The sequence below is a fragment of the Herpailurus yagouaroundi genome, unplaced genomic scaffold (assembly GCF_014898765.1).
Source record: "Herpailurus yagouaroundi ecotype Mexico unplaced genomic scaffold, PumYag 184, whole genome shotgun sequence".
Lineage (NCBI taxonomy): Eukaryota > Metazoa > Chordata > Mammalia > Carnivora > Felidae > Herpailurus > Herpailurus yagouaroundi.
The window spans coordinates 29,382,135-29,408,260 of record NW_024412415.1 but is presented as its reverse complement, the minus strand read 5'-3'; the positions used below and the strand labels follow the sequence as shown (position 1 = coordinate 29,408,260).

The 26,126-nt window shown below is 37.7% G+C and overlaps 1 protein-coding gene across 12 annotated transcripts in view; it reads left to right on the top strand.

The window, feature by feature from the left end:
- The window catches only part of CSNK1G1 (casein kinase 1 gamma 1), a 165,384-nt gene that overhangs the window by 83,490 nt on the left and 55,768 nt on the right, over positions 1 to 26,126 (top strand). For all 12 annotated transcript variants that reach the window (XR_005795858.1, XM_040492946.1, XM_040492944.1 and 9 more), the window contains exon 4: positions 2,842 to 2,911. Coding sequence is in view for 11 of the 12 variants with exons in the window: in XM_040492946.1 (XP_040348880.1) it covers positions 2,842 to 2,911 (70 nt within the window). In the remaining variant the exon portion in view is untranslated. The remainder of the gene's footprint in view (positions 1 to 2,841; positions 2,912 to 26,126) is intronic.

Here is a 26,126-nt window from a genome sequence, read left to right as displayed (position 1 = left end):
CTCCCCCATTCATGCTCTGTCTCTCTCTGTCCCAAAAATAAATAAACGTTGAAAAAAAAAATAAAAAAAAATAAACTACTTAAAATACCTTTGAAATCGTGAAATGTGTTAAACGTCAGCATAAATTGTCAAGGGAAGCTGTGGGATCTCCTTTCTTTGAGCCTGTCTTAAAAAGAGGACAAGTAACCATTCACCTGAGAAAGGACAGTTTTTTCAACAAATGTTTTTGGGAATATCAGATATCCACATGCATTGAAGTTGAACCATTACCTTGCATCCTATGTAAAAAATTAACTCAAAATGTATCAGAGACCTAAATGTAAGAGCCAAAACTATAAATCTCTTAGAAGAAAACTTGGAGGAAAAGCTTCATGACATTAGATTTGGCAGTGATTTTTTTTGATATGATACAAAAAGCACAAGGAAGAAAAGAAAAAAGATAAATTAGACTTCATAAAAATTAAAAACTTTTATATTTCAAAGGACTCTGAACATTGTGAGAAGGCAACCCATGGAATGGGAGAGAATATTTAAAACTCACATATCTGATAGAGAATTGTATCTAGAATTTATCATTTTTTTTCAGAGTTTTTATTTGTGAGAGTGTGAGCACAAGCATGGGAGGGGCAGAGAGAGAGGGAGAGAGAGGATCCCAAGCAGTGGCTTAGACCCTGGAACTCTGAGGTCATGACCTGAGCAGTAATCAAGAGTCGGATGCTTAACCAACTGAGTTACCCAGGTGCCCCTAGAATTTACCATTTTAATAATTTTTAAGTGTACAGCTCAGTGACATTAAGTACATTCATATTGTTGTGCAGCCATTGCCACCATCTCCAGAACTTTTTCATCTTCAACTACAATTCTGTACCCATTAAACACTGACTCTCCATCCCCACCCTCATAGCCTCTGGCAACCACAATTGAATTTTCTCTCTGTGAATTTGACTACTTTAGCTACCTCATATAAGTGAAATCATGCAGTATTTGTCCTTTTGTGTCTGGCAGATTCCTTTCCTTTTCCTTTTCCTTTCTCCGTTCTCCGTTCTCCGTTCTCCTTTCTCCTTTCTCCTTTCTCCTTTCTCCTTTCTCCTTTCTCCTTTCTCCTTTCTTTCCTTTCACCTTTCCCTTCCAAGTTTATTTATTCTGAAGTAATCTCTATACCCAACATGGGGCTCAAATTCACGACACTGAGAAAAAGAGTTGCATGCTCTTCTGACTGAGCCAGCCAGGCGCCCTGTGTCTGGCTTATTTCATTTAGCACAATGTCTTCAAGTTTTATCCATGTTGTAATATATGTCCGAATGTCTTTCTTTTTTATGGCCAAATGATATTCTGTGTATGTGTAGAACTAAAGGTAATCATATTTTGTTTACTCATTTGTTGATAGATACTTGGGTTGCTTCTACTTTTTGATTATTGTGAATAATGCCGCTATGAACACAGGTGTACAAATATCAATTTGAGTCTCCACTTTCAGTGTTTTCAGGTATATATCCAGAAATGGAATTGCTAGATCATGTGGTAATTCTGCTTAATTTTTTGAGAAGTTACCATACTGTTTTCCATAATAACTATACCATTTCACATTGCCACCAGCAATGCGCAAGAGTTCCAATTTCTACGCATCTTCACCTACGCTTACTTTCTGCGTTTTTGATAATAGCTATCCTAAAGGGTACGTAGATCAGTCTTCTAGGGTAATGTTTGATTTTCTTGCTAACTAGTCTACTATACAGTCAGTTGAGAATAATTAACCAGCCAGTTCTTGAAGTTCAATGTAGAACAAAATGACCTGGTAATTTGGCTGTTTTATCTCCAAGGGCTTTAGAAAACTCTGTTTTTGTAAACTTGAACATCATATTGATTAAAGATACATATTTTAATTGCAATTACAATCTTTAACTCTCTTAAGTGTAAAAATAAATATGCATATAATGTTCCAACAGCTTTATTTGTAATAATGAAAACTGAAAACAGTCCAAGATGTCTGAAAATTATGGTATGTGCATGTATGCATGTGCACGTGCACACACACGCATACACAAAAACACTACAGCCATTAAAATTTATATAAAGCTTTATGGGGCACCTGGATGCCTCAGTTGGTAGAGCATGTGACTCTTGATCTCAGGATTGTGAGTTCAAGCCTCACATTGGGTGCAGAGCCTACTTAAAAAATTATATAAAGCTATGTATGGCCACGGATAGATGTCATTATTACATTGTTGAACTTAAAGATACATTACAGAAGAGCAAATATACTATGATCTCATTTATTTTAAATATATTTTTGAGTATATATTACATATAAATATGTGTATGAATAAATACTTGGAAGTACATTCACCAAAACATTAATAGTGCTTTTCTTTAAAATGATAGAATCTCAGATTATTTTTACTCTTCCTAATTTTTGTGTATTTGAAATTGTTTTCTGAGCATATGTCATTTTTCTAAGAATAATAAACCTATTTATCACCCAAAATTCATAATAAAACAAGCAGGGAATACATGCTGGTATTTAATTAAAAGGTTTGGCATCTGGTTTCCTAGGAGAATGTATTTCAGAAGAATACTTCTTGGTGAGGGAGCTGGTGTTGAATGATGGCTCATACAGAGTATGTGTATTTAAATATCCATGGAAGGGATTGTATATACTTCACCTTCATCCTTCCCTAGCTGTGCTTTCAAAGAGAAATTGTGGTAAGAAAATGCTATCATATATGGATATCATCTCTAAGATACTAAGTGGTCTTGGCCCTGGTTTACTTTGAAAACCTAGGAATGGAAAATTTTTTTATTTGTCTAAATCTGATCACAATTTCTCTTCTTGGGTTTCAGGAACCAATAAAATCACGTGCTCCACAGCTTCATTTAGAATACAGGTTTTATAAACAGCTCGGCAGTGCAGGTAAGTCAAGTCTGTTTTCTCCATGTACTTAGCCTATAGCTTAGCTGAAAGACCAAAAGTATGCACATTTTCTTGTCTACTGGACCTTTTTTTTTTTTACCAGACCATGTATCTCCCCTGCTTGCTGGTAGGTAATTAAACACAGTCAACTAAAGCTACTTGCTCTCTGACTCCTGGAGGGCCATTTGATTGGGGATTTATGATGCCATGACTGTGACCACAAACCACCTGAAACACACTGGTTTGAAGTGTTGCTTTATGGTAATTTCATTCTCTTCTCATTTCTTTACACCAAAAGAAAAGAGGAGGGGTTGGTAATTTGCAAACAATATTTTATCATAGTGAGACTACGTATCTATTTTGAGGATCTACTAAAATACGTGTTCTGAAATACCATAACATTTGTCATTTTATCCATTTGAAAGACCTTGCTTATGTTATTGTAATAACCTAAGACCTTTGAGGAGTTTTTAAAATTAAGTTTATATATATTTTTTAAACGTGCCTATTTTTTATCTAAAAAATCTAATTTCTGAAATATCTTACTGGCTTCCAGGAAAATATCTTGAGTAAGCAAATGTTACCAACCCTAAGGAGGTTGTACCTATGGGATATTGCTTGCAGAAGATGAAATTGTTCAGCACTAGTTTCATTGTTTGACATTAGTTAGACATTCCTCTACTTTTTGCTTTCTGCAGTGTGATGGTTTTTCCTGCATGACTGAAGCATGTTTTTATTTCAAGTACCACTTATTGAAGGTACTATTGAAGGAATTTGAGTTTCACTTCCTAGAATATATAGAATTATATAATAGCCACACAATGTTATTCAAGTTGTCTTACACACTGACTGTGACAGTAATCAGCCATAGTCCTAACCTAGCAAGGCCACGATAGGCATTTGCCTTTCATTGAACCTAAAATGAGTTCTTACTCACAATAGCTTCTTACTATATGTTTGTTCATTTAGTTTGCAGGACATATGTATAACTTGAGGCTTGTCTTTCCAGAACTAAACTTTCTTTTTAAGTTTATGTATTTATTTTGAGAGAGAGAGAGCATGCACAAAGGGGGGGGGGGGAGAGAGAGAGAGAGAGAATATTCCAAACAGGTTCTTTGCTGTCAGAGCAGAGCCCAATGTAGGACTTGATCCCATGAACCATGGGATCATGATCCAAGCCCAAATCAAGAGTGAGATGCTCAACCAAAATCAAGAGTGAGATGCTCAACCAACTCAGCCACCCAGGTGCCCCCCAGAACTGAACTTACTTAAAGTTAGCTGTTATGTTGTTCATGTTTTTATAAATTTCATGGTGACAATTATTACAACTCATTTATGATATTTCTATTAATTTAGATGAGCTATTTTAACAGCCATTTCACTAGTTGACCTTTATGTTTTTATGGAGTTTTACTCAACTGGAACCTTTACCTCTTTTATATATATATATATATATATATATATATATATATATATATATATATATATATATATGGGTTGGCGTCAACCCAGGCTTTCTGAATTTTGTGGTAATATAATTGATTTTGAGCACTTAAACATCTTTAATGCCATATTGGGATATTTTTCAGTCTTGATTCTGTTACTGGTGATTACATATCGAATGCTCTTTAATTGTAATTACACATTCCATCCCCCAGCCCTGCAATAAGACCATAAGCTCCCGAGAACAAGGCTTGTCTCTTCTGCACCCTTGTGTCTCAAGTTTATCTCAGGTCCTAACACAGTTCTTTCACATAGTAGGTAGTTAGGAAGAATTTTTGTGACAGAAAAAAGTTAGGAAGATTTGATAAGTTTTTGCCTTTTTAGATTTTTGCCAAGTTATTAATAAAAATATTTCCTGAGGATGGCCAAAAAAGGAAATTTACTTTGAAAGTAAATCAGTTGACAAGAAAGTAGACAGGATTTGACCATGTCTTATTATAAATGTAAGCATGGGGGCCCCTGGGTGGCTCATTCAGTTGGGCGACCAACTTCAGCTCAGGTCATGATCTCACGGTTCATGGGTTCAAGCCCCACATCGGTCTCTGTGCTGATAGCTCAGAGCCTGGAGCCTGCTTTGAATTCTATGTCTCCCTCTCTCTCTCTCTCTCTCTGACAGCCCGGAGCCTGCTTCGGATTCTGTGTCTCCCTCCCTCCCTCTCTCTGTCCGTCCCCCACTCGTGCTCTGCCTCTCTCTCTCAAAAATAAAGAATGAATGAATGAATGAATGAATGAATAAATAAAGGCATGAACTCCTAGTTCTAACTTACAAGCACAAACATTTCTCTCCCTGTTTTTCTAGAGTGAGTTCCAGCTGCAAATGTGACTCATCACTAGTTAATGTTTAACCAGCCAGAGCTTATATGCCACTCTCTTCAGAACCAAGGTGATGTGGCATTGTAAATAAACAACCTTCCATGCCAAAGGCACACAGTGACCAAAATAATCTAATTGTTGTTTTTATGCACTAGTGTTTGTCTGTCATTATTCATCATATGCCAGTGATTTGCAAAATATTTGGGTATCATGACAAGGAATAGTTTAAAAAAAATGCATTGTGACTTAGATTTGTTCAAGGAATTAATCAGTCCTTTAAAATGGATGAATTTTGGGGGGAGGAATGAATGCTTTTAAATTAAAAAATGCTATTCTGACCATGTTGTGAGGCTTTACATTTCTTTTTTTTTTTTTTTTCTAATATTTACTTATTTTGGGAGGGGGAAGGGCAGACAGAGAGGGAGAGAGAATCCCAGTCAAGCTCCACACTGTCAGTGCAGAGCCCGACACTGGGTTCAAACTCATGAACTGTGAGATCATGACCTGAGCCGAAATCAAGAGTCGGACGCTTAACCAACTGAGCCATCTAGGCTCCCTGAGACTTTAAATTTCTGAAATAGGAACTTTTATATTGGCTTGGGAGTGTGACCATTTCTTCCTTCTTAATATCCAGGTCTTAATCATTACCTTGGGTTTTTGACCCCATTGCCCTGACCATATGATATGATCTGGAAATTCATAATCAGTTCCCTATTCATACGAAGATAGAATGGTGGCGCTAGATGATTGTGAACACAATTTAAGCTGGAGCTCTTCCTGACTGTCCCTTCTTTGATCTCTACCATCTTCCCTTCCATTCCATTCTTTTCTCTTGTGGGCAGTCACACCTCATGCTTTGTTGGCTGATTGTAACTTTGCCATCAAGAAATTTCAAGACCTGATTATTTACTATGACGATTGGTATCTCCAAGATAATCAGGGAAGAAAGTAAAGAGGACCTTGAAACTGAGATGATCATCTTGATCATCGTAATAGCTATCATTTTTTTTCATTCATGGTAGAAATTAAATTATAAAATATGAAAAGATATTTTGAAAAGAAATGATGATCCATGCTCTTACTACCCTAACTCCGCTACGTTTCATTTGAATAACTCTTCACTTGCAGACATGTTTCATGGTTAATCTAAGTTACCTGTAACTACATCTTCTTTCATTTAGCATTACAGCATTTATTGTAATGCTGCAGAGTCTTTATGTTTCTAATAATTGTGTAATAGCCCATCTTCTTCATAGGCCATAATGTAGGCACCCACCAACTATTTTGTGTTGTCAGACATTTAGATTGTTTTTATTTGAGGAAATCCTTTCCCCTATTGATTTCTGATATTAGAGCTCAACACTTATATTTAGTTTCCCATTTCCCCCATATGATGGTGATTTTCAAATGTTTAAAGAGCTATTAAATGGTAGGTTAGGTTTATTCCAAATGATTTAAAAGAAATTATCGAAAGAAATTTTAGGAAGGATAAATTCTGGCTTTGTATAACTAGAATAGTATGGAAGTAATCTAAATGTCATCACTATGGATCTGGATAAATAAATGGTATATTTATACCTGTGAAATTAGCTATTGAAAAGAAGATAGAGCCCTATGTACTGATATGGAAAGATGCCCCAATCTATTTTTAAGTGAAAAGGTTTACAAAACAGTCTAGTGTCATGGTTGTATAGTATAATAAGAAATACGTATATAGTACAGCTATGTCCACATGAGCATAGAAAATATCTGATTGGATATACAAAAATTTAATAATGATTACCTTTGAAGAGTATGATTAGAAATGGAAAGTGGAGGGGCGCCTGGGTGGCGCAGTTGGTTAAGCGTCCGACTTCAGCCAGGTCACGATCTCACGGTCCGTGAGTTCGAGCCCCGCGTCAGGCTCTGGGCTGATGGCTCAGAGCCTGGAGCCTGTTTCCGATTCTGTGTCTCCCTCTCTCTCTGCCCCTCCCCCGTTCATGCTCTGTCTCTCTCTATCCCAAAAATAAATAAAAAACGTTGAAAAAAATTTTAAAAAAAAAGAAATGGAAAGTGGTGGCACTCTTAAGTTTTTAAATTAATCCTTTTTTATTTTTGCATTTTACCCCTGATTATGTATCATCATCATCATCATCATTATTATTATTATTATAACATCTAGTTTTTTAAAAGACTGCAGCAGTGCATTATGGTCTCCCTCCTTCCTCTTCTATCACCAAGTAACCCATTTCTGTCCCCATTTATCCTGGGCCACATGTTAACAGTTTCAGGCACAAGTTCAACAAATGATAATAAAGTGCTACAATGTCTCGTTTCCTTTCTTTCCAAACACTTTCTTGTAGGAAGAAAAACAAATTGTGAACTGGAATAAGCTGTTTTATGCAGTAGGATTTCTCATCTCATAGGGGAAAGGCAGTTTTCAGGCAGAAGTTGAACGGTTATGCATTCTGGATATTGTGAGGGAGATTTGTGCATTGGGTAGAAGGTTAGAATACGTGACTTTTTAAAAAAACTATTTGAACCTAAGATTGAATAAAATTTTTTTAAAAAATCACATGTTACTCTACAAGAAACATCCTGGTGCAGATATTTATGCTTGGTAACTTCCTTGGTTTCAAAAGATAGAAAACAATTTTTAAGTTAATTACATTATAAATAGAACCCTGCCAAAGTGAATTTCCAATGGCCAAGTGAATCAAAATGGGAACATTACCTAGTGTTTTCACATAATGAGATGGCTGGGGATGGGGTAGATTTTTATTTGCATATTGTGGTTGTACTCATTGAGTCTGAGATTACTGGAGGATTTCCAAAGTTACTACAAAGAAAAACAGTATTTTTAAAGTGTGAAACTGCAATGGTATGTAAGGATTAACTATGAAAAAGTATTATATTCTTCACTGTTGGAAAATAATTTCTTCAGTTTTGTCTTATTTTTGTTTCATTCCTTCTTAAATCACTGTGTTCTGATTTTTCAAAGCACAGAGGGCTTTGGCAGTGAGCACATTTATGCTTTTCTTTTCATATTTAGCTTCTATAGATTGTTCTGAATATATAAGAGTAGGAGTCATGGCTTAAAAATCGACTCTGGATTCCCTGGAATTTGCTTGCCCTCCTAGTTGCTTTAGTATTTGTTTGATACAATGGGCCGGCTTCATAAGAGAGAACAGTAGTATTTAATCATGATAATTCAAGGCTGCAACCTTTGCAGTCAGCAGGTGAAAGTAACCATCTTGTTTTCTTTTCATTTTTTTAAATCATCGACGTTGTGGTAATTGTGTTATAGTCATTATGGGTAAGTCCCAAACTCATGTTCATGTTATGAGATTGTTTTTAGGTTTCCCTGTGCTCTCAGGGTCCTTTTACTTAGGAGAGTAAGTAAAATTGATGATATATATATATACATATATATATATATGTATATATATATATCATCAATTTTAAGATTTCCCAGCCCACTAATCCTTTATCCAGTACAGCACTTTTCCTGGTATCCTAACACAAAGGAATAGACTTGGTGGATGACACATTTGAGGCCAAGAGGGGCAAAACCAGAGGCCTAAACAGATAGGAGGCCTAAACATGAGAGAGGGGACAGTATGAGCCTGAAGATTCATAGCTATATATGGACTGGTCATATGGTAAAGGCCTAGTGTATGTTTGCTAAATTAATAAAAGATGAATAAACCAGAACCAAGCATGCAGCTAAAGTGACAGGAGAGAAAGGGAGGGAGAGGGAAGGCGTGAGCAAGGGCAGGAACAAATGAAAAAGGATGGGGAAGGGAGGAGTAGGCAAATGGCAAGAAAAGAGGACTCCAGATAGAGAAATGAGAATGCAAATAAAATAGGGTGGAGACCTTTGACTTCACCAGAAGGAGGTATAAAATTGCCATCTATTAATGTTCTCAGAGTTAACTATTTCTTAGGAACAGTGGTTTTGAATAATAACTTTGGCCTTTTTAGAGAAAGTACTAGAGTAGGGTATGGTAAATTCTCATCACTTCACTTGACATTTTGAAAGGCATAAATGTAATACAGACAGACACTACAATGGTCTCTTTGCTTCTGCGCCCTTCTTAATTGTATTGAGAGATCCTGAAGGTAGTGGAGGAACTCCCTTTGCTCTGCTTAAACAGTTAATTCCATTTCCACCCAGCAGCCTGCCTGGGAAAAATCTTAGGGACTCTGAGGATAAATGTCATGTCATAGTTGATCTAAGTCTGAGCTGCCATGTCCTGGATTTTCAGCAGCTATTCTAATCTGCTAATGAGCATTCTGCTTTGGCTGTCTTGTAAAGGAGATGTTAATCCTCAAATTTAAAAAGACAACAAGATACTTACTGCAGTTTCACAGTGTAACAAAGTCCAGCCAAAATCTTATTGGGCGAGAAAATAAGTCAACTTAAGTATCCAGTAGGTACTTCATATGGTTGGTTATGTTTCATTTTTCCCATTTTTGAGCACAGGGGAGTTTGGTAACTTACTTACCCAGTCACAGGGTAGGCACACCTGAACTAGGAATGTTTTTACACAGACTTTTTTCTTGTGTGTATACATACACATATCCCTAGTAGATTCCTGGGGACTTCCACCCATTATCCCTTACCTAATTATAATAGAGTGGTAGAAGATAGTCGTGAGAGTGTTTTTAACTGAAGCAAAGGCCCAGAACTATCCCCCCCTCCCATGAAAGAGTAGGATTTCCTGTTTCACATTGTGCCCTCAAATTTTATGCTTTAGAAGGCTGCCTTTGTTACTTCCAAAGCCTTTTATGGTCTTGGGCAATCTAGGTTTTGAAGCATTTCTTTCCAAAGTAAATTAATCACTTACGTTGAATGTATATGCTGTGTGTACAACAGAGAAGCTCAGTGCTACCCTATGCAAGCCATTTCACCCACTGAAACCTTTATACTGTGATTAAAGACCATGTTCATAGAGCTTATCAGACTTTACAATTTTGAGATTTCTAGGAGAGAATGGTTTTATATGTCATCAAGAAAAGGTAGGAGGTTTTTCTGGTCCCAGAAAAAGAGCTTTGAATCTAGACAACTGTTAAATTAACAGGAACATGGTTCTCCTTCAACAGAAGAATAAAGCACAGATCTGAAGAAAATCATCAGAAAGTGTGAGATTGACAAAACCTTCCTGTAATGTTGTGAACTTCCTTAGGAGTATATTGTAAATAAGCTGGTTTAAACAGGAAAATTAAAAATAAGAAAAGCTGAAAAAAAAATAAGAAAAGCTGCAGAAATATTGCAAAGATGGGAATTTTACTTAAAATAGAAGTGAATCATGTAACAAGAGTAGTTGTGAACAAGTAACATACCTCAACGTTGATGTCCAGTATATAGGAGCCCTTAAGGAATTTAGAAGAAACTTTTTGGTCTCCAGTTGGGTAGAAACTTTTCATAACAAGAGAAGAAAGGATGAAATAATGAACTGGATAAAAGAAAGTGAAACCTGGACCTTTCTTTCCACGTGTAAGTTTTTCAGAAGTCTGTCTGCTAGAGGTATTGTAGGGGGAGGAGACATATACTACTAAATTCAGGGAAAACTGATCTTAATGAGTATAAATGGGCAACTTTGAAATTACATTTTAAGGACTGGAGATTTAGACATTTAACATCTCTGATTATAGGCAATGTGAATAAGTGGAGACAGCTAAGAATTGGAGCAAGGAGCAAAGGTGGGCTCAGTTTTTCCCACTGATTCTTTGACTCAGCGTTAACCATGTGCCCTGCTGTGCCTCAGTTTCTTTCTGATACAATAGGAAAAACTGCTTTGTATAGTTTTTAGGCCTGCTAGGGTTTAATGAGGTAATGTCTACAAAGGCCTTGCATTCTTAAGGCAGTTACTGTTTTACATTGAAAACTGAGGATCTTACTTTTCTGTAGAAATGGAAATATACTATGTGTATTTCTCATAGCCTTTTTTTTTTTAATGTTTATTTATTTATTTTGAGAGAGAGAGGGCATGCAAGCGGGAAGACACAGAGAGAAAGGGAGAGAGAGAATCCCAGCGCGGGGCTCAGTCTCACAATCCCTCAAGATCATGACCTGAACCAAAATCAAGAGTCAGATGCTTAACTTACTGAGCCACCCAGGCCACCCCATTTCTCATAGCTTTAAAAAAATCTCAGAATGGGGGCCCCTGGGTGGCTCAGCTGGTTGTGTCTGACTTTTGATCTCAGCTCATGTCATGATCTCATGGTTCATGGTTTCAAGCTCTGCATCAGGCTCTGTGCTGCTGGCACAGAGTCTGCTCGGTATTCTGTCTATCCCTCTCTCTCCATTCCTCCCCCACATGTGCACTCTCTCTCTCAAAATGAATAAACTTTTTTTAAAAATCTCAGAATGAAGAGGTAACAGTTTCATCTTTGAAGGCTTTTTGATGGATTCTCAAGCAGTAGTGACTTAATATTTCCTAATCCTGACTCAAAAGAGCAGAATACAGCTACAGTGAACCCATCACATTTGTGATTTTGACGGTAGTGTGTTTCTTTCAGAGGAGCTGCATGTGGTCATGTTGGAATACACTTATGCTCACTTAGGCCTCCTTGGTGAGAACGAATACTTCTACTTGCACAACTCCCCCGCTTTTCCTGTCAGTTTGGAGGGGACACTTGGCCACAGTCGTCTTTATAATACCTGGGAAAAGAACCCCAGGCAAAAAAGATCACATTGCCATACCTGTTTTTGTTCCATAAAACCAAATTCAAACTATTATGCAAGACCCAGGCCAGCTGGTTCAGTTAATGTTTGGTCTTTATATAACTAGATTTGTTTATGAATTTGCAAAGAAAGTGGTGTTACTAGTGTTGAACTACTGAAACATTGTAAGTCAGGTTTATTACAGAGTCTATGGACTGTTAGTGAATATCAGTGCCCCCAGAAAAGGAAGGATGTATATAATTGGGCTATCCCCCTACTTCCAGTGTGGAAGATGAGATTTCTTATGAATCCAGATAGTATAAAGGAACAGATAGTAAATACTTTAGGCTTTGTGGGCTATCAGTCTCTGTGTAACTATTCATCTCTGTTCCTGTAGCACAGAAGCAGCCATAAACAGTAAATGAATGAGCTACATTCCAATGAAACTCTATTCATAGGCACCAAAATTAGAATTTTATGCAATTTTTGTGTATTATAAAATATTAGTCTTTAAATTTTTTCAAATATTTAAATATATAGAACCCATTCTTAGTTCTCTAATCATACAAAAGTACCTGGGCCAGATTATGGGCTTAGTTTGGCTGATCTGTGCTCTAGCATGGCAGTGACCAAAACTTTTCTTTTTTTTAAAGATTTTTTTTTAATGGTTATTTTTATTTTTGAAAGAGACACAGCATGAATGGGGGGTGGGGAAGGGGTGGAGGAAACAGAGAGAGAGGGAGATGCAGAATCCAAAGCAGGTTCCAGGCTCTGAGCTGTCAGCACAGAGCCCGACGTGGGGCTCGAACTCACAAACTGTGAGATCATGACCTGAGCCGAAGTCAGACACTCAACCGACTGAGCCATCCAGGAGCTCCAGTTACCAAAACTTCTTACTCCTTTTTATCACTCCATTCAGTTTGCAGAATATGGAAATTACCTCAAAGAACTCTGTGCCACTCTCGAGGCACTGTAATGAGGGGACTTAGCCACATCTCTATCACTGTGGATTTTTCACAGTGTAATATGCTGCTGGATTGTGAGCTTTTTAAGGGCAAGAAACATCTTTTATTCATTAAAGTATTGCTTGCATATTACTTGATCCAAAGAAAAGACTCAACAAATGTCTGTTAAATTGATGAAATCCCAGTATATAAGTTCTTTGGACAGTATTTGACTGGCAGTGCAATCACCAACTTAAGTTGAAGCTTCTTTCTTTCATGCATACTGTCCTCTCCAAACTCAGGCTCTTCTTTATTTGCTTGTGATAGTAATTATTAACTGTATCAAGCAAGCAGAATAGAGATATGAATGAATAACTGAAGATATTAGAATGAAGTCCCCAAAATTATTTCCACAAGGATTTGCTATACAATCAGAGACATTTATATTCATTACTACCTACAAACAGAGTATCCAAGAACTAACTCCATGGTGAAAGTTTTAGAATTGAAGCCCATGAAAGGTAGGAATTGTGTGTGGTTCTCATCAGTATAGTGGCTATAGCATTGCAAGTCTGAAGACCACAATAGCCCATTAGCAGCTAGAGAATGATTTGGATACAATCACATTGAACTGGTAGTCATACCTCATCAACGTTTTGCTTGGCTTCCACTCTTAACAGTTATAGTTCAGAAAACACAGCCTAGATCTCTTAACTCTGCTACCTAAAAAGGAGAGTAGCGTTAGAGGATAAATTTGCAATTATCTATGTGCAGTTTGCCCAAAGGTAACAAGAAGTTTTTCACTTAAAAAATTATTTTTGTAAATTCTGGAGAAAACTAATATCACTGAAGGTTTAGAAAAATATATAAAAGAAAGATTGAAGTTTTGGTCACCACCGTGGTGAGTCTCTATTCACAGCTATTATTTTGTATATTTCCTTGTTTTGTTTTGTTTTTTTCAACGTTTATTTATTTTTGGGACAGAGAGAGACAGAGCATGAACAGGGGAGGGGCAGAGAGAGAGGGAGACACAGAATCGGAAACAGGCCCCAGGCTCCGAGCCATCAGCCCAGAGCCCGACGCGGGGCTCGAACTCACGGACCGCGAGATCGTGACCTGGCTGAAGTCGGACGCTTAACCGACTGCGCCACCCAGGCGCCCCATTTCCTTGTTTTTTTTAATGTATATATTTTTCATTAAAATGTTTCTGATTTATAGATGATTCTGTTTATCAAATGGAAAGGAATAAATTTCAAACAGTGCTGTTTCTTTTAGGCTTTTTTTTTTTTTTTTATTCCAGGATAGTTAGCCTACAGTGTTATATTATTTTCAAGGGTACAATGTAGTGACTCAACAATTCTATACATTACTCAATGCTCATCATGGTAAGTGTACTCTTAATCCCCTTCACCTGTTTCACCCATCTTCTTCCCCACCCCCAACCTCTCCTCTGGTAACCGTTCCTCTGGTAACCTTATGTTCTCTAGAGTTAAGAATCTGTTTTTTTGGTTTGTCCCCTTTTCTACTCTGTTCATTTGTTTTGTTCCTTAAATTCCACATTTGAGTGAAATCGTGTGGCATTTGTCTTTCTCTGACTTATTTCATTTATTAGCTTTATTATTTAATACAGATTTAAGAGATGAGGTACCAAAAGGGTGAAATGAGTTCAACATCAAGTTGAATATTGTGATTGAAAAATAATGGCAGGGTGTCTGGTGGGGTCTGTTGGTAGAGCATGAGACTCTTGACCTCAGGGTTGTGATTTACAGCCCTATGTTGGTGTAGAGATTACTTAATAATAAATTAATTTAAAAAAAATTTTTTTTAATTTTAGATAGTGCAAGCAGGGGAGGGGGCAGAGAGAGAGAGAGAGAGAGAGAGAGAGAGAGAGAGAGAGAGAGAATCTTAAGCAGGCTCCATGCTCAGCAGAGCCTGATATGGGGCTCTATCCCACAACCCTTGGGATCATGACCTGAGCTGAAATCAAGAATTGGCCACTCTACCAACTGAGCCACCCAGGTGCCCTGAAATTTTTTAAAAAATAAAATTTATTAAAAAAATTTTTTAAAATAAATGCATTACTGAAAGTATTGAAAATAGTTCTAGAAAGATAATAAAACATGTTAGAAAATAGATTGGCGAGGTCTCATTTTTGTGCTAGTTTATTTTTAATTTCCTGTATGGAGGCACTGTCATAATGGGGACTTGGTACCTAATTTGAGGCTGTAGGCTTTGTTCAAAATTCTAAGTTATTTCTTAGAACACCATAGTTCAGTTCACTTGGCTGCTAGGATTGCCTAATAGTCAAATAACTAGATTGCCACCAGCTGTCACAGATCACATCTAACTACCAGTTTCTAGGTATCTTATTTAAAATGCTAGGATTTCGAGGGTGATTGTTTTTCTGTGGAAGCCAACTGTTAAATACAAAGTCACATGTAAGGTTAGGAGCTAAAGATAGCAGACAAGTGAAAATCACATACGATCAAAGTTAGCCTTGAAAAATCCCTTATATTGCCCATAGAATAATAGTCCAACTGGATTTGTATATATGATCATAGTCAGTAAATATGTATTGCAGAGTATGGTTATATAATATATACAATGGTACATAGTTTATCTAGTAAAGTATACATCTGCAAAAGATTTTATGGTAGTTTTTAATTCCTCAAACTTTGACCAAATATATATATCGTTAAGTTTGAGTCAATAAATTTGGTTCTTAGGCCATTCCACATCTACTCTTTCTTCATTATACTAATTTTTATGAAAGTCTTGATCTGGTACCTATGCTAGCAGTTTACGTCTCTGTTTTCTACCTGTAAGTTCTCTAAGGGCAGAGTCTGTGTCTTTTTTATTTCTTCGCTCCCTAAAGCAAAGTGTAGCGTCATCTACACACACATAACTGCTCATCTTCCTCCTCTTTAACCATCATAAGGAAAATGAACAGTTATGTGTGTGTATTGGTCAACACTGTTTTGATTACCATTAACAGAATCTATTCTGAATAGCTTAGATCCAAAAGGAAATCTTACTGGAAGATCACAGGGATGTGTCTTGGAATAGGAAGGAAATATTAAACAGATCTCACTAGGGATTGGTACAAAGCACTGGAAAGCCTCTAGAAACCAAGACAAACTACTCTGTTTCTGGCTTTCTGTTCACCTTTTCCAGACTCTTAATGCTTTATTTGACTCTTCTGCTTAGGGTCATAAACTGTCTTGCCTCATTGTTTATTAGCCCTCTTCTTTTCTCCACATTACCAGCTTTCTCTGCTTCTCCTTACATGTGGTGGAAAAAGGCCTTTCACATAGCCCCTGTTGATTTAAGCACCAGCAGAGATGGACTGCAGACCTGTGTCCCAATTGCGAGTTCCTGGGAAAGAGACCGGCTGACTCAGCTTGGAAAGGCTTTCCAGTTCAGGCCTAGGTACCTTATTCAGTGGGTACGGAATCATGTAGAATTCACCATTCCACAGAGAGCAGGTTCTCTAAGAATGTGGCTTAAGAACTGGGAAAAAAAACAGTTGATTGTGTGATAAGAGAAGGATGAGTTTACTGACCATATTTTTCTTTCTCTTCATTTAACACTTGCTTAAAATGCAAAACATTTTGCCTTAGGACATTTCAGCATCTTGAGATTCTCAAAGTAGAGTGCGAACACAGCAACTGTGTATCGTCCTGGCATAGGGTAATGCATATTCCAAAAAGATAACTGCCTCTTTCCCAGTTCATTGTGCCTGTGTTTATTGTACTTACCATACTCTTACTGAAAAAGTAATGCTAGGAGGGAAACCTGCTTTGGGCCTTTATTATCAGAGGCAGACCTTCTTATACTCTGAGGAAGTCTGGGATGATAAATTGAAATATAAAGCCACATCTGCCAAACTTAAGGACTTGCTCTTTTCAACACGAGTGGCTCCTTTCAGCATGAGCATTTCACTTATTTGAAATAAGTTAACATTAGGACAGTAGCGGAGCCTCTTATTAAAAACAAACAAAAAAAGGTAAAGTCTTATCCATTGAGTAAAAGGTGAGGGGGATGTTTGAAAATATCTAAACCTCTGAATATACTTTGCAGAAGGAGCGACCCCAGTGCCACTCTTGTTCTCTGAGGGAGCAGAACCTAAATATAAAAATGTCCTTAAGTTGGTGACTCAGCAGCAAGAACCTGAGATGGGTACACGGAAAGCATCTTCATTTTACAGTGTATGGAATGATCTTTAGACAAGGAAACGTGTGGTGTGGTCTTCATCTTTTCCTTTAAAAGTGTGTATGTGTATGTGCATGAGTGTGTGTTTCCAAATCTATGCACACTGTCTAGAAAATTTAAAAGGACATTTAAATACTTTCATTGATGTTACAGTATAAGTCCAATCTGTGGCTAATGCTTAATTTTATGAAGAAAAAATAGAAAGGGTTGTTTTCATGTACTGGGCTATGAAGGGTGTAATTCACATCCTTAATACTAATAATTGCTAGTCTTTAATGGAGCTAATTTAGTAGTGATAGTTCTATGAATGTTCATTCATTCTCCTAAGGATCCTAACCTAAACCTGTATTAACTAACCTCACTAGTTAGCTGAACAAAGGGAACTGTTATTTCTGAAGCACAGCATTTGGTACACTTCTGGACTAGGATAAATTCAATCATTGTATATCCTTTGTGTGTGTTTTTCATAGTTTAGAGAATTGGGATGTTTCTCATATTATGGCTAACAGTGTGCCCTGTGGTATAGTGAAATAAAAGCAGAAAAGTTTATATGTAATGCTGTAAGACACTTGCTTATCTGTTAGAGTCAAACCCCACGTAGCCCTTCTTTGCCCCCTTAAAACTAAAATAGCTCTAAATCACATGAAGCATTTTGAGTAATTACCTTTAATTACGTATATAAAATTTGTCCCACTCCCTCCTGGTTGGGGGTGGGAGGGCTTTGATTTTAAACATTTTACTGGTGAAGACTTGTGCCAGTAATCTCTATAATTGCAAACAGAATGTTATGAGTTTATTATAGAAATTGGCCTGCACACACCTCACAGTAACACAAAGTACTAACACCTTTTGGTGCATTGTTTTACTAAATGCAAAACTGCTAGAGATACTTGTTCAGTCTGAAGACAGAACTTGTTACTTAGATTTTGTCTTCTTTTAAGGAACTTGATGAAAAAATAGAAGGAACTTGATGAAAAAATAGAAGGCAAGTTTCCAAAAATAGACCCAAGTAACTTATATGTAAGTGGAATGGTCTGGAGAATTGTGATTAGCTGCAGAAAATTGATACAGTGCTATATGGGTGAAGGTTGGGGAAAAGTTGATCAGTCAGTAGAAGCTTGCTTATAAATCGACCCAGAACCTGAAGTTTCTGATGCCATTTTCTCCTTCGGTTCTAGCTCATACTTTACTTTTCTATCTTGATTCACACCTCTTTTGCTATGTACCTGAATGTTTCTCTTCCTTGAGTATCCTCACAGCCATTCTTCAGTCATTAAGAATGGCTTAGTGATTGCCCATAGAGAATGCTTTTTTAAGGAGGACACAGGCAGGAGAAGTTTCAGCCCAAACTAAGGGCTAGAGTATGCTTGGTGACCATCACAGGACTGGCCACAGCCCTCAGGCATCATCCCCTCCTAATTCACAATTTGTCAAGTTTAACAATTAAGAAGAAAAGTAACATTTCATAACATCCTCAAAGCTGTGGAATACTATGGAATGAAAGAGATGAATCACTGACGTGAATTATTCCTTTGAGTTACAAGAAGGTGGAAGCATGTATTTACTGTCTTGGATTAAAACTTAACAAATTCTGGGGTCACTTGGGTGACAGTCAGTTAAGCTTCCAACTTTGGCTTAGGCCATGACCTTGGGGTACATGAGTTTGAGCCCTGCATTGGGCTCTGAGCTGTCAGCACAGAGCCCGGAGCCTGCTTCGGATTCTGTGTCTCCCTCTCTCTCTGCCCCTCCCCTGCTCACTCTCTCACTCTCTTTCAAAAATAAGTGAACTTGAAAAATTTTTTTAAGAAACCTTAAATTCCTTTCCAGTGTCTGTCAGTGTCATTGGTGAAAGAGAATATTTTCTTTAAGTTCCAATAATAGGCTACAAAAGATAGATAAGTCCTTGTATCTCCTTTCAAAATAGTAATCCAATTGCTAACTAAGCCCGTTAGTATTTGTAGAATATAACTTACCTATAAAACATGCTTAAGACAAAAACCAACACAAAAATTTTTTTTAACGTTTGTGACCAATTGTATTTGTCATCTTTGAACAACTCATAAGCAAGTAATTTATATTCTTCCCATTTAAAAGAAGAGTTTGTCAGCTCAGTACTCTTTTGTGCTTTCAACAGTCTGACACAGTTTTAATTTTTCCCTACATTTTCCTCTTTATACTTCATTTGGTTTAATTCATCATTCTTACCAGCCTATAGCAATCTTGTACTAATAATTACTGTAGTCATAATGCAAGGAGATGAAGCTGAGCATCAGCTGTGTCCAGAGCACTATACTGAGAGATTTGAGGGCCATAGAGTTCTGGGTCGTATGGTCTCTGCCCTTCAAGAAACTAGAGGAAAAGAATATGTAATGTTTGTTGAGCTTCCAGTATGTTTATCATGAGGTACTGTTGTGTAACTGTCAAGGAGCTCACCAATGTATATGAATAATTATAATGCAAACAAAAACAGTGGAATGTTAGGGTTTTTTTAAGGGACTACAGATAAAATGATACAGAAATTCTGAAGGGAGAAATGGCTACTAATTATGGGAAACAGGGAAGGCTGTATAGAAAGGGTGGTAGCTAGGGGCTGAACTTTCAAAAAGAGGTATGATTTACTTGGACATGTTCAAATACAAGAGTAAGGAAAGGCTTCCAAGTACAAAATAAGCTAAAGCCCAGAGGCAGCTATGTGTCTGTTCGTGCATTTATTAAAGAAGTATTCAGTGAGCATCCCACTTGGGATAAGTACTATTCTAAGCTAAGCCCTGGGGATACAGTGGTGAACAAGAGTAGGCACTGCCCTTAACTATTTTCTAAAAGTGAGAACACTCGAGCAGAAACAGCTATTCTGAAGAGTTGAGAGAAAGGAGAGAGTTGTAGGCTTCAGAAGTAAAGAAGCCTCCTTGTTTGGGGTGATGCAGGTTTCTAAGTATCGAACCTCTTTTCTGCACCATTTCTTCTGTACCTAAACCAACCTCACTTACATCTCTCAAAACTCCTTACAGAGCTGAGCCACTAGCCATATGTGCCTATGAAACACCTGAATTAGCACTTATAGGTAATCGAATATGCTGGAAGTATAAAATGTACACTGAATTTCAAAGATTTAGTCCCCCCCTTCCCCCGCCAAGAATGTAAAATACCACAGTGATTTTTAAATTGATTATATGTTGAAGTGTTGATATTTTGGATGTGACTTAAATAAAATATATTATTAAACTTAATTCCACCTAATTCTTTTTTTCCACCTCTTTAAAAATGTGGCTTCTAGAAAATTTAAAATCAAATTCATGTTTCTCATTCATGGCTTGCATTGTATTTCTGTTCGTGCTCTATAATGCAATGGTGTGTTCCTAGTGTATACTTAAAATTCTTCCTGTGAAACTATTATTAAAGATGTACTAAGGTAATATAGGTATATAATATTTAGATAAAATGCTTATTTTTCCTTTATTCCTATGATCTTTTTATTTACTCAGCTATCTCTGCCTTTTCAACTTTATAAATGACCTCTGCCATAATTTTTAAGGACATTTGTTAAACCAACTGGTGGTTCAGAATTTAAAAAAACTGTGGGGGTGCCTGAGTGGCTCAATTGGTTGAGCGTCAGACTTTGGCTCAGGTCATGATCTCACAGTCTGTGAGTTTGAGCCCCGTGTCAGGCTCTGTGCTGGCAGCTCAGAGCCTGGAGTCTGCTTCGGATTCTATGTCTCCCTCTGTCTCCCTCTCTCTCAAAAGTAAATATTTAAGGGGCGCCTGGGTGGCGCAGTCGGTTGGGCGTCCGACTTCAGCCAGGTCGCGATCTCGCGGTCCGTGAGTTCGAGCCCCGCGTCAGGCTCTGGGCTGATGGCTCAGAGCCTGGAGCCTGTTTCCGATTCTGTGTCTCCCTCTCTCTCTGCCCCTCCCCCGTTCATGCTCTCTCTCTCTCTGTCCCCCCCCAAAAAAAAAAAAAAAATTAAAAAAGTAAATATTTAAAAAGAGAAAAATAAGCTATGGGAGAGAGAAAAATAGTCTTAGTTTTTCTCATTTCAGAGAGCTTTTGCCTCTTTGCTTTTAGCTACCTATATGCTCCCTTAGCCTGTACGATTCATTCTCTCCACTCCAGCCTAATCGGCTCTTAACCATCAAGACTCAGCCCACGGCCCCTGCTCTGTGAAGTCTTTCCCATCCCGTTCAGTCAAGGTTAGATGCCCCTCTTTACTGTTCCCCTAGCACTCTGTTCTCACGTGTAGTATTTGATGAATGCACAGACTGACCACCAGACTCTTTGAACTTAATTGAATTTGAAACTAGAAGGAACATTATGGCACTTATTCCTCAGACTAGCTGAAAATCAGCAAGAAAAATGAGTTCACTTTTCTTCCTTGTAAGTCTGCATGCCTCCTCAGTGACCAGAATTATAAGGTCATCTTGAATGTTCCATCAGGTCACATCTGTTCTTACTGGAGACATATTTGGGTGAAGGCTCAAATGAAAAAAGAATGGCAGGCTGTAGCATCTGTTCCATTGACTGGTTGTTCTGTGGCAAGCCACTTAAGCTCTATGCTTCCATTCAGAAAGTGAGGGTAACACTTGGTTCTTTACTCTCCCAGGGCTATTTTGATACTTAAGGAATGGTATTACAATATTAAGAGAGTTCAGTAGTAGGGGGCACTCTGCTTCTGTGCTATGATTAGACTGTGTGCCTTAGTGTGTTTTGTTTTTTTAATCAGAGAACTTCTGGGAACAATTTGTTACATGGGCCCAAGGTTAATGAAAACAAATGCTTATCTGTTTTTTATACTTGCTGTGTTATTCTAAGTGTATGCCAAGCTGCCTTCTGAATTCCTAAATGATGTATTAAATTATTAATAGGCTTCTTTTAAAGATTGACTCCTTAGTTGTTTTATTAGGAAAAGACCATGCACTTAAAAAAATTTTTTTTTAATCTTTATTTTTGAGAGAGAGAGAAAGAGTGTGTGTGAGCAGGAGAGGAACAGAGAGAGAGGGAAACACAGAATCCGAAGCAAGCTCCAGGCTCTGAGCTGTCAGCACAGAACCCGACGCAGGGCTCAAACTCATGAACTGTGAGATCATAATCTGAGCCGAAGTTGGAGGTTTAACCAACTGAGCCACCCAGACACCCCTGCATTTATGCACTCTTAATGTAACCTTACCTGGGCTTTTATAAGGGAAACATTACTCTTTCTTTATTACTTGAATTCATAAGGTATCAACACCATTAGTATTTTGTGATTGTCCATTAGGTTCATATATAGGAAATCTTTTATTGAATCTTTACAAAATGGGTTAATTTCCTTTCCAAGAAATGCGACTAGGTAGAAGTTACTGCCACTTTAGATGTCTGTGAACTTAGAGCACAGATGCGTACCTGTAGTAGAGTAGAAGAGCCTAAGACTTAGAGGCAGAAGTTGGGGGTTTAGGTTTGGCTGCACCACTCATTACATGACCTGAGCAAGTCATTTCAGATCAGTTACCTTACCTATAAAATGAGAATAGTAATACCTATATGTACTAATTGTTAGGATTAAATGGGAGAACCTATATAAAAACACTTCATAAACTTGTGATAGAGGTATGCTTTGAGGGAAATTTTATAATGGTAACATGGAACAAATAATGGGGTAGGAAAGTCTCTTGACTTGGAAATATCAGTGGTAATTTGGATACAAAGCTTAAAGTTGCCTTCAGACACATTATGGCTAAATATAAGAGAGAGGATAGCCTCGAGCTGGGGCTTTGGAAATAATAGATCAAGGCAGGTTCTGAAAGCATTTTTAAATTCTCCATGGGCCTAGATTTTTAAGTAATATGACTTACATTGAAAGTAGGTCCAGGACTAGAGACACACGAGGGACCAACGAGGATTTAGACCTCTGGCAATTTGGCAATATATAATGAAATGTAAAATACACATGCCTCTTGACTCAGCATATTCTCTTGAAGGAATTTACCCTCAAGATACGTTTGCAGTCATGCCCAAAAATGTAGGCACAAAGCTTTTTGCCATATTATCTGCATATTTGTGTAGACTCTTTCATTTTCAGATGATAGAGTTCAGGCTTACACTTGGGAGGGCGAGGAGAGGGGAAGAACTTCTTGGCTCACAGATCCAGCAATATTCTCACTGCAGGCCAGCCAGATTTAGGACCAACACTGTCCTTGGCTTCAGCTTATGTGACATATTTATCTGTCTCCATTTCTCTCAGCTCTGCTTTTTCTGTGTTTGAGTTTCAGATAGGTAATCCCTATTTTCATTTGGTAGTCTCTGGCAGCTTCATTCAGGCTAAGCTCCTTCCAGTTTAGCAGTGAGGGAGGGGGTGAGGAGGAATTGTTCCTCCTTCTCTATAGTTCCACGAAAGTCCTAGAGTTGACTCTGTACTGACATGGGTCAACCACACATCCTTTTTTTTATTATTATTTAATTTTTTTTTAGTGTTTATTTATTTTTGAGAGAAAGAGAAACAGAGTGCAAGTGGGGGGTGGGCAGAGAGAGAGAGGGAGACACAGAATCCCAAGCAGGCTCCAGGCTCTGAGCTGTCAGCACAGAGCCCAAAATGGGGCTCGAAATCACAAACTGAGGTCGTGTCCTGAGCCGGTCAGACACTTAACCGACTGAGCCACCCAGGTGCCAGCAAGCACACATCCTTGACCCAATTCCTCCTGGCAGGGGAATAGAATACTCTGATTAACTTGGCTTGAGTCATATCCTTGGGGTGGCAATGGGAAAGGACTTGACCCTGCTTTAACCACATGAAATAACATCAAAGAAATGGTGCTTTCCCACCAGAACAGTAAAATGTTATTAGAGGAAGAGGATGCAGGCCAGGCAAAAGCAATAGCTGTTCACTATCATATCTATTTCTAATAACAAATAATATACAACCGAAATGTCCATCTGCAGGAAAACTTAAGCAAATATGATATATCATAGGGTCAGATACTATGTAGCTATTAAAATAAATGAGGTATAGGGGCACCTGGGTGGCTCAGTCGGTTAAGCGTCCGACTTCGGCCCAGGTCATGATCTCACGGTTTGTGAGTTCGAGCCCCGCATCAGGCTCTGTGCTGACAGCCTGGAGCCTGCTTCGGATTCTGTGTCTCCCTCTCTCTCTCTGCCCCTCCCCAGCTCATGCTCGCTCTCTGTCTCTGTCAAAAATAAACTTAAAAATAAATAAAAATAAATAAATAAATGAGGTATATCCATGAGGTGACAAGAAAAAATGTCTACTATATAAGATTAAATTAAAAGTGAAGTCGCAGAAAAGTATTCTTAATTATGTGTCTGTTATGTATGTGAATACTTTTTCTTCATATATTTCTGTACTGCTTTTGGTTTGTTATCATATTTGATTTTTTTAATGTGTATATATTAACTTTTATAATTTAAGAAATAATGCCCCAAGTGACCCTTATTCTGGACTGGTGACTGGAATTGACAAGGCTCAAGAACTGCGGAGAGATGGACATATGATAGGAAAGCTGAAAAGATAGTATTCATGGAGCTGATATAAAAATAATGGGAACCCAGGGAATGAATAGGACAGATGAAGCTGCTTGTGTAATACAGCAGGGGATTTATATCCTAGAAGAGTGACAGAGAATTGCTAGAAAAACTAAATGTTAACCAAAAAGGCATGTGGTTTGGAAGAGATAGGATAGGAAATACAGAAAATAACTTCGGCCACCACATGAATGAAAGGGCAGAAGAACAGAGGCAGAGAATATAGTCAGCTTAATGGAAGAAGAGAGTGGTGAATCTGGAGTTGAGAGATCTGGTTGTATTACTTGGGTACCCTCGTATGTAGGACAGATCATACAGCATCTCTCAGGGTGTCTATCTCATATGTAAAATGGAGTTTATTAGTATTTTCTTGTTTTCTTCACAGGACGACTGTGAGGTTCAAGTGAAATGGAAAAGGGCTACTTATGTAAAGAAAAGACCATGGAATTCCAGGTTAGCCTGGAACAAAGTTAAGAATTTGTCTCTATATATAAATGGAGAGAGAAGAAAAGGGTAGGAAGATGTCCTCAGACTGCCTTTGCACATTAGACGACTCAGATGACTAATTTTGTTGGTCATTTGGTCTATTTGGATGGGCAGTTGCTTTTTTGAGAGAGGGGAAGAAATTTACATTTGTTTGTGTGTAGCTTTTGGTACTGTTAACTAAAATGAATAGTTCCACATAGTTCACCTGCATGTGGAACAGCAAGGTAAAACTACAGATGACTGTGTGGAACCATCATGGAAAAATAGACACAGAAGAAAGTCAATGTAGAAATATTACAACTCTGAGTTACGTGGAATCTTCATAGTAGCGACTTGCCCAACAGAACATTTTTTTAAATATCATTCCTGTGAAATTCAAACAAGAACTACTCAGTATCACCTGTGTTAGCATGTACCGCACATTTAAAATCTGATTAAGTTATTTTGCTTTACATATGTGTGTTTTAGCATTTTGAAGTAGGTATTGTGCATTCCAGATTCTCAGTGACATTTCATTGAATTGTTACTTACTTATTTATTTAGTACTTATCCTGACCTTATCTACCAGGCGCTTGGACCCATGCTAGACACTGACATACAAACATAATTAACACATAATAGTCACTGCCTTCAGTCTTCTGTTAGTAGGGAAGACAGACACATGGACAAAGAAAGTATAATGGGAGTGGGGCAGGATTGTCAAGGAGTTCACTGTTCTTTGAGTGACCTCATTTTTTTTCTTTCATTCCTTTTAAGTGCTTGCTAGAACTTTCTTGACATTTTATTATTGTTGTTCAGGTGTGTGTTAAGAATTGTGTATCGCTTTTTAGCTTTTGAAACTCAATAGATATTCTATCTCTATAACTAAAGCACAGAAACTGTGAATGCATGCAGTACTAAAGAGAGCAGAGATTTTTCAGGGACTAGGTTTTTATCCCGTAAATTAAAAAAAAATTTTTTTTTTTTAAGTTTATATGCTTATTTTTGAAAGAGAGAGACAGAGACAGCACACAAGCGAGGGAAAGGCAGAGAGAGACACAGAATCCGGAGCAGGCTTCAGGCACCAAGCTGTCAGCACACAGCCTAACGCAGGACTCGAAC